Raw genomic sequence first — 15,499 nt, 5'->3', positions numbered from 1 at the left:
GGAAAGATTAAGAGATTAAAAGCTAAATGGCTAAAGGGTTATTGGTTTAGGGTTAATGGGTGTGAGCTTAATGGATCATGACCCGTTACGGAAGAGATAAAAGACCGGTTGGGAAGCTACAGTAGCATCCCGATCGCGATATCCTCTCTGCCTTCTTCCGAGCGAATGCCTTCCTTCCTCCTTTCTCCGCCGACGCCAACTAAAGGAGCTGCCGACGCCGGTGCTAGATTTGAAGAGGATCACCGGTGATCGAAGCTGGGATTGGCGGGTCGTTGATCGAGCGGAGGTGCGCCGTCAAGCAGAGGCAGATCGGGCAGGGCGGCGGCAAACCGAAAGGCAATAAGCTGATAGGTAAGGCTAGGTTTTCGGATTATGCTTGATTTGAGCTTGGATCTTTAGTTTTACGTTTTCAAATCTTGAATCAGAGGGGGCTGATTTGGTTGAGTGTTTCCGGTGGGGTTTCTTGGTTTGGCCAAGAATGAAGAAGGGATCTGGAGCTCGATTTGGAATCGATTAGAGGTAAGCTCGTTTAGATCTTGAATCTAGGGTTTTCTTAAGCCTAATTCTATGATTCTTCCGGATTTCAGAGTTGGATTTTGGAATCCGATGGATTTCCTTGTTTCGGCCAGAGATGGGAAAGAAGAGAAAGATATGGTAAGTGGTTGATTCAAGGAGGTCTTGGTTTTAGGGTTTGTCCTTGAAATGGTGTTGATTTCTGGATTTGATTGGATTTTACAGATTGTGTAAGAATCCGATTGAATCGGAGTTGTTTCGGTGGGTTGAGGCAGCAAGGAAGAGACTCCATCTGAGGTAAGTTTGTTGAATTGGTTAGGATCTATTTTAATTAGCAATGGATGTTGTGGATTTGCCTTGGATATTTAGAGGTTGTGATAATACCTGCAGGACTTGATTTGGAGTAGATTGGTTGCGGACATTATCAGTGGATTCTTTGCGATTACTCGCAATCAACCGGAAGGCGGGTACCTTAACTTATCTTTTATAGATATGTCTTTAGGATATGTGTAATTTGCTAACTATCAGTAATTCATGTTTCTGTTCATACCTATTTTACTTGCTACTTTGATCAGACTTTGATATCGGTTATTACTGCTACCTGATAGTATCGGATACATTTTTGGTTATTGTATTTATCAGTATTCAGTTATCTTGATATCATCTGATACCTTTGACATGCTTTGGTTATCCGATCTCCATTGATTCTGACATCACCTGCTACCTGTTTATATGCTAGATAGGAGGCCTTATAGCATTCTGATTATTGGAGCATATGATATGGATCTGTAGTTGGATAGGTGGTGCATGGATCATATTATTTGGATATGTAGTGGGATATATGATGCATGGACTAGTGTCATACATCATGCTTGCATATATTTCATACTGACGTGCGGGATTCCATTGTTGTTGAGTCCGGCGTCAGTTATATGCGGGCTACCAACCAAAGGATGTGTGTAATTGCATGTCTTGTGTTCATCGGCTCCTGCTCCTATTTTAGTTAAGTCGCTCCTATTATAGTGGTAGCACAGTTTGAGCCCGTCGCTCGTATATGATTTACACACACATTCCACTCATGGGTTAGTGGAACCTTTAGGTTGGTGCATACTTGCCCTGACAGGAGCTCCGCTAGGCCACCCAGGATAGTGGTTTCGTAGCGTGGTAGCATACAGGGATCCCTCCTCTGTCATTGTGACCAGGAGATGAGAGCTTGCTCCCCCACTTATGATTGGGGTATCAGGATAGGTGTACACCTCGAGGACATCCTGTCCACTCGGTCGCGCAGGAGCAGTGACGGCAGAGTGCACAGAGGTCACAGCTCTACCCACGCGACTTCACCACTGTGGATGAGCGATCTGACTGGCGTAGTTCCACTCTACCTCACCATTATAGGGGTGACTGATCTGACTGGCGTTAGGGGTGACCAGGACATGCATTGCACCATGTGCATACTGCACTGATTGCATTTGATTGTGATTGTTGCACTTGTTTGATGCACTTGGATGACATGCATATACAGGAGACCTATGTATTGGTTTTGGGACTACTTTCACCTTACTACTTGATTATCAGACTCTGGTATGTACAGATCTACTATTGTTCAGTTTTCATATCTATTTACCTTTCAGTAGACTGTACAGCATGATATTACTATTGATAGCTTTTATACACATAACTGCTAGATACCCGCTGAGTTTCTTTTGGAACTCACCCCGTTTACTTGTATGTCTGTTTCAGATTGATGCCGTCTGGAGAGCTGCACTGCTAGTCCTAAACCCTTGTGTTTTGGGTTTATGTTCTTTACAGTATCAGTGTATTTGGACTTATTAGACTTTTGGTTGTGTTTTCTATTTGGGTATCTGGTTTTCCGATGATTCGATATTTGTTTTCCATACTCGAGTTGTCTATCGGATTTTTAATGGAGTTGATATGCATGTGTGGTTGATATACTGGACTTGGTGATGCTATTAGTGGTCGTGTGGATCACTTTAGGTGGATGTATGGCATGAGTGTCACTTGTTCTTTCATTTCTGTCATATATATATATCCATAGTCTGTTATGGATTCTTTATATGTGTATGTATTCAGGGAAAGTCAATTGTTACAGGGGAGATGCTGCCGAAATTTCTCGGAAAGCTGTCTCCCGGGGCGTAACAAGAAGCCTGAAATGGAAAACTTGTGAGAGGCATACCTTAGTTGCATTCCGCATTCATCTACTAAAGTGCACTCTTTGGCACGGCTAGGGCTAGCAGGCGTGTGTATCTGCATCGGCGGGCGAAAGTCGCCTAATGAGGATCTCCACCGGCGCCGGCGGCGACAATACGAGCCTTTTCATGCTCGCGCGCGGGGCCTCGATCTCGATGCGGAGTTGTACGAGGGAGGAGGCGGCCAGGGGGGATTCGACGATGGAGGAGATCTTCAAGGGTTTTCTCGCCATTGGAACCTTAGGAGTTGGGTCATGGCCGATCAAGGAGGAGGACAAAGTGTCGATTGAGGAAGCGCAGAAGGAGTCGGTGGCCAGTGAGGAGCTCGTTGTCGTGCGGGCGGTGCTGGAGACAATCGCGGAGAAGGAGGCGGAGGCGACGATAGAGAAGGGGGAAAATGCCGCGTTTTTGTATTTCCTGTAGTTTCTATGATATTTTATCATTTTCTGTTTTCTTAGAGAATGTCTTCTCATTTTTCAGAGAATGAAATTGAAAAACACAAAGCAAACAATAATTTCTAGGAAATAAAAAAATAAAAACAGAAGATGACCAAACCAAACGCCCCCTAAGTTTTCCTTGGTTTTCCAATTCCAGGTTGGATGCCCTCTTTTGCTGACGTATGTTGACGTGTCGAGCATAAAACATTACTTGGGAATCGTCGATTACCTAAATCAAACAAGGTTTTGGTTGATAACTTTGGATGGATAACCTAAGTAATCGCCGATGACTCCCAACCAAACACATCCTAAGGTGAAGTCCGTCATCCCAGCGGCCTCGCACGGTTGGTCCCACGACCATATGTGGAGATAAATAAGCGGTCTTCTCCCTTCATGTGAATTGCTTCCTCTCAAAGAAATGATGCATGATAATTAACTTCTAAATAAAATGAAAAAAAAAATTTTAAGAATAGAGAAATTTTGGTAAATATATCATTACAAAATACAAAATAATTTTGATTTATAATATTCCACGTACTTGTCCATATATATATATATAAATATTTTTGAGTTTTAATATTTAACAATATTTAAAAAAATATTTACATATTTTATAATGGCATTTTGTTGTAGGAAAACTAATTAAAATGGAATATAAAATGTAAATGACGAAAAATGAGAGAAAATGAAATTAAACGATAGGTTGGAAGTTATCCCACAATTTTGAGTGGGACGTCAATGACTATATGCCGAGTGCTCATGAGTATGAGGATTGAATGCTTCCCAAGTCTGATTAGGAAGTCACTAGCCGAATACTTCCGAGTGCCACAAGTGGGTTGCCGAGTCGGAATGTCGAATGCCCAAGATGGTTGCCGAGTCACCAAGTACTCTTGAGTGGATGTGTCGCCCAACTACCAAGTCAGTCGTGTCGAGAGAGCGATGACAAATATTGAGTCCAAGTGGGAACTTGAGACACCGAGTCAGGAAAAGGAAATATCAAGGTTTGCATTTGACACAATTTCTTTAAAATAAATTCATCCCCTCCAACGACCATCAATGATAGGTCATTAATTTCACTTGATCCCTTCGGTGGTGCTTAGAGATTATAAAGGATGTTTATTTCCCAAGATATAACAGCAAATCATGATCACCACCAAACACAAGTTGGTCGAGACAAACTAAGCTTATATCCAAATGCTATCATTGGTAGAACTATTGAGCGGAGTACACAACAGAAAGAAAGAAATGAGAGGATGAAGGTGGAAGTTGTATCTGTTATTGTCTGGTCAAAGTCATAACCTCCTTATATAGGAGTTCTATATCTCCACTATAGTAAATGATCGAATAAAGGTCATTTATCATCTTTACTTGTCGGGTTGAAATGTTAGCTACTGATCATTAATGATCAACCGTTTCACTAAAACGGTTAGGGTTTAGAGTTTAGTCACACATTAATGCATCTGTTACACTTGAGCAGCAAGTAAAAAAATATATTTGGGTTGTAAAATACGTCGGTGCAAAATTTGCCCTGATTGGTCTGCCATTTGGCGCACATGTTGGTCTATCATTTTACTAAGACGGTTAGGGTTTAGTCGCACATTAATGCATCCGTTACACTTGAGCAGCAAATAAAAAGTGGATTCAGGTGGTAAAATATTAGTTGATTCATTTGGGCAAATTTTGCCTTAATAGGTCCGTCATTTGATGCGCACAAGTTACGTTTGCACACTAGTCAACCGTTTCACTAAAATTGTTAGGGTTTAGAGTTTAGTCACACATTAATGCATCTGTTATACTTGAGCAGCAAGTAAAAATAGATTCAGGTTGTAAAATACATCGAGGCAAAATTTGCCTCGATTGGTTTGTCGTTTGATGCGCATGTTGGTCGGTCACACTACAAAAATATAGGCATTTTGCGACGAATTTGGCGACGAAAAAATCAAAAATTTTCGTCGCCAAATTTTTTTGCGACGAAATTTGCGACGAACTTTTTTTCGTTGCAAATGGCTCGTCGCAACTCTCGGCGACGAAAAATTATAAATTCGTTGCAAATTTGGCGACGAAAATATCTTTCGTTGCCAAATTCGTCGCCAAATTGGGGACGAAAATCAGAATTCGTCGCCAAATTTGGCGACGAAAATCAGAATTCGTCGCCAAATTTTGGAACGAAAATCAGAATTCGTCGCCAAATTTGGCGACGAAAATCAGAATTCGTCGCCAAATTTTGGGACGAAAATCAGAATTCGTCGCCAAATTTGGCGACGAAAATCAGAATTCGTCGCCAAATTTTGGGACGAAAATCAGAATTCGTCGCAAATTTGGGGACGAAAATCAGAATTCGTCGCCAAATTTGGGGACGAAAATCAGAATTCGTCGCCAAATTTTGGGACGAAAATTAGAATTCGTCGCCAATTTGGGGACGAAAATTAGAATTCGTCGCCAATTTGGGGACGAATTCTGATTTTCGTCCCCAAATTTGGCGACGAAAATCTCTTTCGTCGCCATAGTGGATGAGCAAAAGAAGAGAATTTTACGGTCAATTTACGACGAATTTGGCGACGAAAAACTAAAATTCGTCACCAATTGGCGACGAAAAGTAGTTTTTCGTCGCCAAATTACGATATAACACTATTTTCCGATATATTTGCAACGAATTCATGATTCGTCGCAAAATTCGTCGCTAAATTTAAAAAAAAATCATAGTTTCAATTTATTTCTTCAAAATATGGATCCTGTTTACATATACAAACATTCCAAATTACAATCATCACATAATTCACATCCTATCACATCCTATATTACAATTACTCACATATCAACATTTAAACACATTCTAATTATCATAACAATCCATAACATCATATATACAATAAACAAAAAGTATCCAAAGTATCAAACATAACAAAAGTATCCATAACACCATAACAATTACTCCCAAGTATCAAACAATTCATAACATCATCCAAACATAACATCCATTCATAATAAAGTATCAAAATGATAAGAAACAAAAAGTATCACCGTCCACGGCATCGGCCTCGGATAATACTTTCTGCATCACTTTCTTCTTCATCGTAGTTTTTTTTTCTTTTCCTACATAAGAAAACAAAAATATTATAACTTTATGTTGTACAAGTATAAAATGTAAAAACTTACTTCTTAGTCATCCTTGGTTTCATCAACCCTGTTCAAAATAAAAGTACAATATTAATCAATAAAAAATAAAATATTTATAAATTAAAAAAATTAAAGCAATACTAATTATGAAAAAAAATTAATTAATACACAACTAGGCTACGAAGAATCGTCCTTTCATGATTTTTGATCTGATATGGTAGTAGCTAAAATGAATGAAAGTTAATCAATGAAGTTGTTTTTTATCAATTGACATTTTTTGAAATTCTCCTGGTCCTCTCCTGGTTGTATAACTAATATGGTATAAGCAATATTTTTATCAATTAATCAATGAAGTTGTATAACTAATTCCTGATTCCTTACTGGTAGCAAGATGTTTCTCCTGCAAGAGTAACAAAACAAGAAATGTCATTTTAAATGTTCTGCTAGATCAACGTTCTTCATCAGCACAAAAAGTTGAAATCCTAAAGAAAAGCTCATTTCAAACTTTGCAACCATATGCAAGAAGACTCTTCTTTATTTAATTATATTGACAAACTGGGGAATTTTTGGGTTGATTGAAGATTTTAAGAATATAGCAAAGAAAGTTAATTTTATATCCGAAACCCCGAAAAAGGGTGGCATTTCATCTAGGATAATTGAAATGTTTTCACTCATGAATGAAGAAAATTTGAACATGTGCTAAACATTGATGATATTTTGCGTGAATACAATGAAAGCATCCTTTACTTGAGAAAGCAAATTATTGTATTTGATAGAGTGATATCAATCAAAATAACCAAAACTTTCATCAAGAGTAACATACACTTAGACATATACAGTCTACTATTTCCAGAATATATCAATGAAGCAACTACATATCCAAGAAATATGATAACAGATTGTTCTGGCAACAAAAGTGTTTATCATGCTCAAAAGAGCAGCAGTGATTATGAGTAAAACTTTTGCAAGTTCAAAAGAAACATATAGTTGTACATATGCAAAACCAACCAGTTCGTGCAAAGAGTAACCATCCTTTTGAGAAAGGTCATGAATAGAATCTATTCTGGCAAAAGTTGTATTATGCTCAAATAAATGCAAGGGTACAAGTAAGACTTATATGAGCATCAGAGAAATTAATGTTTTTGTCACAGTGTATGAGTAAATCCAATAACCTACTTGATGTCATGTACTACTTATCCTGCTGATTTTATCCTGTCGCCACTCATTTCCTAGATAACATGCCAATAGGAACATTATCAGCCTTGAGAAGAAACAATTCAAAACATCCACACCAAATTATAATAATTGACAAACCACAACTGGAGCTGAATCCTTCCGAATCTTCCGAGTTGGGTTCCTCATTGTCACAAATTCCTCTGAGGAGGTTGGGTGAATTCCAACAGTGGAATCAAAATCTGATTTCGTTAGTCCAGCTTTTACAGAAATACCAATCCCCTGAAAGTATATGAAACTAAACTTTGTGGGCTAAATTGGGGAAACCAGAATAGAAAAGCATGCACTTGAACTAGAGGACACTAACCTGTATAATCTCTGGTGCATCGTCCCCACACATGTGAACACCTAATACTTTATTTGTATTTGCACACACGATGAGTTTCATAAACACACGATCAGGCAGACCAGAGAGGGTAGCCTTAAGAGGCCTAAAGCTGGTGGACTTTCTCCTTGGTGTTCAAAAATCATGAAAGAGTTAAATGATAAAAATGTCAATTGATATTTTTGTCGCTAAAATGTAGCGACAATATTTTGTTTGCCAAAGTACCCCAACAAGAGCTATGAAGGTGGGGGAAAAATTAAAGAGAAAGCGGTTACCCTCTCAAAGTGTGTCCACACAACATGCAATTAAGCCCACAAACAGTACTAGTAATGAAAGACATGAATAGCTGCTGCACATGTGCCATTGTGCCTGCCCCGCCCGCCTGCCTACCTTCTTCCTTTTCTGCTTAACGACGATAGTCATAGGTGATTCACTGAAATAAAGATATCTGATCGATCGAGCAAGTAAAGAATGGCCATATATCAAAACTAAGGGATACGATTCCTTTGCTAGCTTGTTACGCGGCGACGGTGTAATGGTTCCAGGCAAGGGCCAGCCAGCGCCGGCAAAGGCTGGCCAGCGCCGGCAACGGCGGCCAGCGATCGGCGGCCAGGGACAAGTGCCGCCCGACGTCCGACACAACGGCGTCGGCGGCGAAGAAAAGAGGAAAAAGGAAGGAGGAAGGTTACCACGTGAGGAGGAAAGCTTTCGGAGAGATCTCGGCGACAAATCAGGGAGATCCGGCGAGGGAGAACTTCGGCGAGGGATAGATCCGGCGAAATCAGCGAGATCCGGCGGCGAGGGAGAGCTACGGTGAGGGAGAGAACCAGCGAGGAAGAGCTCCGGCGAGGAAGAGAGCTCCGGCGAGGGAAAGATCCGGCGAGGGAGAGAGGGAGAGATCCGGCGAGCGAGATTCGGCGAGAGAGACTTCGGCAGCAGAAACTTCGCGTGGGAGAAGAAAAGGAAAGTTCGGATCTAGGGTTTAATTAAGTTTTTTGCGACGAAAACCGATTCGTCGCAGAATTCGTCACCAAATTGGCGACGAACAGCTTATTCGTCGCCAATTTGGCGACGAATTTTCATATTCGTCGCCAATTTGGCAACGAATAAGCTGTTCGTCGCAAAATTTCATCCCAATAAATCAAATTTTTAAATTATAATTTAGCGACCGAATCGGAGTTCAGTCGCTAATTTAGCGACCGAATCGGAGTTCGGTCGCTAATTTAGCGACCAACTGGAATTCGGTCGCTAATTTAGCGACCGAACGCCGATTCGGTCGCTAATTTAGCGACCGACGTCCGTTCGATCGCTAAATTATACCTAACTGTCAAATTGGGACGAATATGGAATTCGTCCCTAATTTTTGCGACGAATTCTAGATTCGTCCCTTAAATTTGTCCCAAAATTGGGACGAATTCTGGATTCGTCCCAAAATTTTTTAAATTATAATTTAGGGACGAATCCAGAATTCGTCCCAAAATTAGGGACGAATCCAGAATTCGTTGCAAAATTGGCGACGAAAAATAAAATTCGTCGCCAATTTGGCGACGAACAAGATTTTCGTCGCCAAATTGGCGACGAACAATCAAATTCGTCGCCAAAATTGGCGACGAACAGGATTTTCGTCACCAATTTGGCGACGAACCAGATTTTCGTCGCCAAATTGGCGACGAACAATCATATTCGTCGCCGATTTGGCGACGAACAAGATTTTCGTCGCCAATTTGGCAACGAAAATCCGGTTCGTCGCCAAATTGCGACTAATTTAGCGACGATTTATTTTTTTGCAACGAACTCAGCAACGAATTGATTGAGTTGCTAAATTAGCGACTAATATTGGATTCGTCGCAAAATTTGTTGCAGATTAGCAACGAAATATGGATTTGTCTCAAATTTCGTTGCTAATTGGCGACGAAATTTTTTCGTCCCAAAAGTTCGTCGCAAAATACCTGTTTTTTTGTAGTGTCATTTTACTAAGACGGTTAGGGTTTAGTTGCACATTAATGCATCTGTTAAACTTAAGCAGTAAATAAAAAGTGGATTCAGGTGGTAAAATATTAGTTTATTCGTCTGGACAAATTTTGCCTCAATAGGTCTGTCATTTGATGTGCACAAGTTATGTTTGCACACTAGTCAAGTTGATTCAATATAATGGAAATTCTAAATTTACACTCCTACAAGGCCACAAATGAGAGAGACTCACTTCTTTTATATATATATATATAATCTCAATACTTGTGATATATTATAAATTAATCATAATATCATGAAATTCTCAATATGGGATTAAAGTCTTATTCACAATTCACAATGGAGTCTCTTTTTTTTTCTATTTCTTTTATTTCCATTCAAATTTTTGATAAAATTTCATAGAAAAATCAATACATATAACCTCTTTACAGATATTATATAATTTCAATGTTAAAGAAATTGAGAAGAGCAAGAACATTTTATTGGATCTTATAATCTTCAGGTGGGTATGAGTTTGTTGAGGCACAAAGGGAGGAGAGAAAAAGCCAGATGCCCAATGCATTTAGACAATTGAGAGAATTAGACTAGGTCAAATTTAGAGTTTAATTTTTTCTAAAAATTTTATTTTTAAGAGAGAAAATAATTATTTTTTTTTGTTTCTTAAAAATAAAATAAATAAAGAAATTTACACGTCTTAAAAATAAATAAGTATATGAAAGTATTTTGAAGGGATTATGGGATAGAATGAGCATGATTCAATTCATAATAACTGAGAAAAAACATAATAAAACATATTAAAAATACAGTTATCTGAAATTAAAAAAAAGGCTGATTAACTGGGAAAAAAATGTTTGCAGACGGTAATCAGTAATAAATAGTTCATTTGATTTCAATTTCGTTTAGTTTGAAATCATTAATTAAAAAAATAAATATAAATAAATCAAAAAATAATTTCCAAAGTATCATTTTTATAAATTCAGATAATAATTATAATATTTCATTAATTGAATAATATTAAATATAATTTTTATTTTATCATAAATACTGACAAAACAAACAAATAAGACTCTTCCGTTTTAGTTTGGAAACGATATCATAATTTTATTTTTCTCCTGATTTTCTATATATTTTTTATACATGCATCATGAATTTATGCTTAAATTTTCATCTTATATGAAAGACTCAAATTGCTTTTAGGAAAATGATTTAAATTGCATGCCATAATATTATTGAATTAACATTGTTGCTTTACGCGGGTATAACAAACTTAATTAGAATAAAAATTATATATTTACTATGATCAATATCGTGCCTGATAAATTCATTGGAACATTAACTAATAAGCTAAGCAAAAAAAACTTAATTAATGTTAGATTTAAACTCTGTCAATCCATTAACATTAGATTTAAGCTCCGTTAGATTGAAATTCGATCTGACGAAGCAATTTTATAAATTCACATAAAATAATTACTTTTATATTTGATGGTAAAACTAACTTTATTCTCATTAAAAAATTATTTAAAATTTATAAGAAATAATTATTCATAAAAAAGAGTTTGCAGACTTGACAATGAAATTATTCAAAATAAAAAATAAATAAAGATAAAAATAAAACAGAGGTGCATGCGTAATGAACACGCATAGATGTCAATTAGTCATGGGCCAAAGTGTTGTTGAGAAGTCTACATCATGGGAGACTTGATGCATAGACTTGTGCTTTGTATCATTTGTATCCCTTAATTCACCAGAGTCCGCTAGTTTCTTGTTTGTTTACCTAAAATATCCAACAAGAAACAGGGAAGAACCATGGCTGGAGGAGGGTTCCTGTCTTCCATGTTCACCACGATGGTAGCCAAGCTGCATAGCTTGGCTTCACCGTCAACAACATCTTCTTCTTCATCGCCACGCAGAAATATTGAACAAGAGATGAGTAAGCTGACAGAGACGATGAGGAGAATCCAAGCCAAACTTGATGACTCAGAGGAGGAGAATCATGCAAAAAGTCACTCGGAAAAGCTTTGGCTCAGCGAGCTCAAAGATGTTGCCCATGATGCCGAAGACGTAGTAGAAGAGTACGAATACGAGGTACTGCGTTCCAAACAACTACATGAGAGCAACAGTGGGACACATGATCAGGTACGCGATTCTTTTGTGATTACTTTTTTGATTTTGCCGTTGTTTCCAGTTTAATCTTATATGTTGTAAACTAGATGATAATAAGATCCTATGCATGAATCTTTTGGAATTCATACTGTAATCTATAATTTCGATGTTTAGATTCATGATTATAAACCCCACAGGATGAACTTGCAAATAAAGCTGCGGAGATAAGGAAAAGGTTTGATGAGATTACCAAAGAGTGGAAACTCCTAACGTTGCCTAAGAATGCTGGAAAGAGAAAGAGAAGCCCCTCACCCCTAGTTAGGAACCGAGAAACGAGCTCTTTAGTGGTTGAATCAGATATTTTTGGAAGAGAAAAGGAAAAGGATATGCTGGTTGAATGGCTGCTGTCAGAGGATGATACAATAGACAATGGAGTTTCTGTCATTGCTGTAATTGGGATGGGGGGACTAGGTAAAACAACACTAGCTCAGATTGCCTATAATGATCCAAGAGTGAAAAGCTATTTCGATTTAAGAGGATGGGTCTGTGTATCTGAGAATTTTCATGTTGTTAGTTTGACAGAGGAGATCCTACAATCATTTACAAAAGTGAAAGTTCATGAAGAATTATATGAGCTCCAACATGCATTACAAGAGAAATTGCAGGGGAAAAAGTTTTTGCTGATATTAGATGATGTTTGGAATGAAGAATTCACTCTCTGGGATGAATTAAGAAAGCCCTTAGTATCAGCTCAAGTGGGTAAAGTTATAGTGACCACTAGGAATCGACAAGTTGCCAGAATTATGCAGACAAGAAGTCCTCTCAACTTGAATTGCTTACCATTTGATATATGTTGGCCATTGTTCAAGAGAGTCACTTTGGGAGGAGCAGATAAGAGTCTACAACCACATCTTGAAGACGTTGGTAGGAAGATAGTAGACAGGTGCAAAGGTTTACCTTTGGCTGTGAAGGTGCTAGGAGGTGCTCTCAGAAACAAAGAAGATATAGATTCATGGGAGGAGATACTAGAGAATGAGATGTGGGAATCAGAAGAAACAAATAATGGAGTTTTACCAGCACTTCAAATATCATATGATTGCATGCCGATCCAACTTAAAAGATGCTTCCAATACCTCTCCTTGTTTCCCAAAGACACACGTTTATATTCAGAAGAAATAGTCCGATTATGGATGTCACAAGGTCTTCTTCCTCTTGATGGAGATAAGAGAGCAGAGGACATAGGCAGAAATTACATAAAAAGATTGGCTGAGAGATCAATGTTAAATCTTGAAGGGGCCTTTTTTTCGATGCATGATCTTGTTCACGATCTTGCTCAAGATGTAGAGCATGATGAATGCCTCTGTGTTATAGACAACAAATTCGACACAAAGAAATTACAAAAGATTCGACACTTGTGGGTGAGCATAGAAGATCCTTATCTACTAAAACATCTGGAGACAACAAAAGATCTTCGACAACTAAAACTCATGCGGACACTTTTTATTAGAGTAGGAGACAAATCACCGAGGCAACCTTTTATTTCAAGACAAGACACAACTTTTGGAGTCCTTGACGATCTTTTCCAAAAATTGAAATACATAAGAGCACTACAGTTAAGCCACATCAGCATCACGGAGCTACCGTATTCATTGGGCAATCTCAAACTACTTCATTACCTTTCTGTACAGAGTTTTAAAATAAGGAGTCTTCCAGAGTCCATATGCAACCTTTACAATTTACAAACTCTGGATCTGAAAGTTACAAATATTCGTGAATTCCCAAGGCAGATTGGAAATTTGATAAACCTGCGTCATCTTTTGCTTCCTTTGATGGGTGCCATTCTTCCATTTGGAATTGGAAACTTGACCAACTTGCAGACACTCGAACACTTCAAAGTCAGTTGTGAAAAAGAGCATTGCGACATAGGAGAATTGAATAGTTTGATGAAACTTGGAGGGCATATCTCCATTTATATTTCAACATCTGTGAACACATTTTCAAACTCAAAATCACCTCTGAAGACGAAAAAAGTATCTTGATTCTTTGGAGTTACGTTGGTGTGACAATGCTTTTGACTGTTCCAAAAAAGATGAAAAGAATGCAGAGTGGCAGTTGGAGTACCTGGAACCGCATGTCAATCTCAAGACCCTTCAAATATTCTTCTATCCGGGTGTCAGATTTGTTGGATGGGTGGGCGCTTCATCCTTCACTAAGTTGATCCGTTTGCATCTAGAAGATTGTCTTAATTGCAATAAACTTCCACCGTTGGGTCAACTTCCTTCTCTGGAAGAGCTTGAGATACGTAGGATGGATGGCGTTCAACATGTGGGAAGTGAATTTTGCTCCATGCAAATGGCATCTCCATCTTCTTCCCAAAACAAAATTGCATTTCCCTCTCTAAAACGCTTAGAATTTAGCAGTATGGCAAATTGGAAAGCGTGGGTTGGAGTGGAGATTGACGATTTCCCCAATCTTCATTTTCTTGACATTTCTACATGTTATCAGCTGATCGTGTTTCCTCAGTGGCCCTTTTTGTCTTCTGTGAAATGACATTGCCCTTGAAGCATAGGGTTATGATTATGTAATTGCGGTGCAATGCCCTCCTCCGATGTTCCGAAATTTGATGGTCATTCACTGACAAATTTTTTGCTGAAGTGAAAGAAATGACATTGGATAGTGGTGTTGTACCAGATGTTTCAATTTTCCATTCACTGACAAATTTAAACATTGGGTTTGTCAGACAGAAACAGTATAAGTGGATGTCCAAGTGTTGCTTTCCAACGCTCCAACAGTTGGCATTATCAAATATCTATGTGAAATTTGTTCATCTGTCACAGAAACAACTACCTTCACTGAAGACTTTAGAGATTTATTATTCTGAAAAATTGAGGATTGTTACAGGGTTAAAAGACTTCACCTCCTTGAATTTTGTAATTATAAGAAAGTGCCCTAATCTTAGGTTCGAGAAGTTACCGGTCACCCTCCAAACAAGTGAAGCTCGACAACAAGTGTCCTTTGTTTGAGAAAGGGTTTAAAGAACAACAGCGTATGCGCAATGTCTTGGTATGAAAAACAGACGCTCTCTCTCTCTCTCTATCAATACACAAATATTTATTTTGGCAAATCATAAAATTATTCACATGCATCATTATCTTTCATTTTGTGTGTCGATGATGTCAAGGGAGAGGGAGAGGAGATGGAGACAGAAGAGCTTATGGAGTTACAAGTTATTCACTGATGAAGAGGATGGCAATAGCGATGATGATAGCATGGATGAATGTTCACAAGGATGACAGAGGATGACAACATGGCAGCAACATAGGGATGTACATGTAAAAAAAATTATGATAACTTATTATATTATAGATTCCTCCTTGTGATTTTTTTTCTTAATTTTGAAAATTTTCTATATAAATTTTGATAACATTTTTATTTTATCATTTAAAATATTAAATAATTATACATACAAATCTGAATAAAGAGATTATAGACTTGAATTTTGCTCAAGTTATTGTAAGCAAATCCAATAATCTCTAAATAATTATAGATGTGTATTATACCAAACTAAAACCTTAATATTTGATAAGAAAATG

At 37.9% G+C, this 15,499-nt stretch overlaps 2 protein-coding genes and 1 long non-coding RNA gene across 3 annotated transcripts; 2 read left to right on the top strand and 1 right to left on the bottom strand.

Annotated features, from left to right (window-relative positions):
- The first annotated feature begins 142 nt into the window (after positions 1-142).
- On the top strand, positions 143-2,453 carry LOC141815606 (uncharacterized). Its single transcript, XR_012600567.1, has 6 exons — positions 143-351; positions 426-519; positions 588-654; positions 739-810; positions 904-976; positions 2,254-2,453. It is a non-coding gene; the product is annotated as an uncharacterized LOC141815606 (long non-coding RNA).
- Positions 2,454-6,309: 3,856 nt separating this feature from the next.
- Positions 6,310-8,773, bottom strand: LOC141815605 (glutathione reductase, chloroplastic-like). Its single transcript, XM_074703557.1, has 6 exons — positions 8,522-8,773; positions 8,108-8,234; positions 7,815-7,959; positions 7,589-7,729; positions 7,451-7,503; positions 6,310-6,341 (listed from the first exon to the last, which is right to left on the bottom strand). The coding sequence occupies exons 2-5, from the start codon at positions 8,194-8,196 to the stop codon at positions 7,468-7,470; spliced, it is 411 nt and encodes a 136-aa protein (XP_074559658.1). The 5' UTR covers positions 8,197-8,234; positions 8,522-8,773; the 3' UTR covers positions 6,310-6,341; positions 7,451-7,467.
- A 2,817-nt stretch (positions 8,774-11,590) lies between these two features.
- On the top strand, positions 11,591-14,069 carry LOC141815603 (putative disease resistance RPP13-like protein 1). The gene is made up of 2 exons (XM_074703555.1): positions 11,591-11,939; positions 12,104-14,069. The coding sequence occupies exons 1-2, from the start codon at positions 11,610-11,612 to the stop codon at positions 13,943-13,945; spliced, it is 2,172 nt and encodes a 723-aa protein (XP_074559656.1). The 5' UTR covers positions 11,591-11,609; the 3' UTR covers positions 13,946-14,069.
- Positions 14,070-15,499: the final 1,430 nt, after the last annotated feature.

Source organism: Curcuma longa, chromosome 21 (assembly GCF_044706935.1).
Source record: "Curcuma longa cultivar G26 ecotype Majalengka, Jawa Barat chromosome 21, ITB_CL_G26_1.1, whole genome shotgun sequence".
In the NCBI taxonomy this organism is placed as follows: Eukaryota; Viridiplantae; Streptophyta; class Magnoliopsida; order Zingiberales; family Zingiberaceae; genus Curcuma; species Curcuma longa.
Note: the sequence above shows the minus strand (reverse complement) of the source record. Positions and strands in the feature narration are given on the sequence as shown.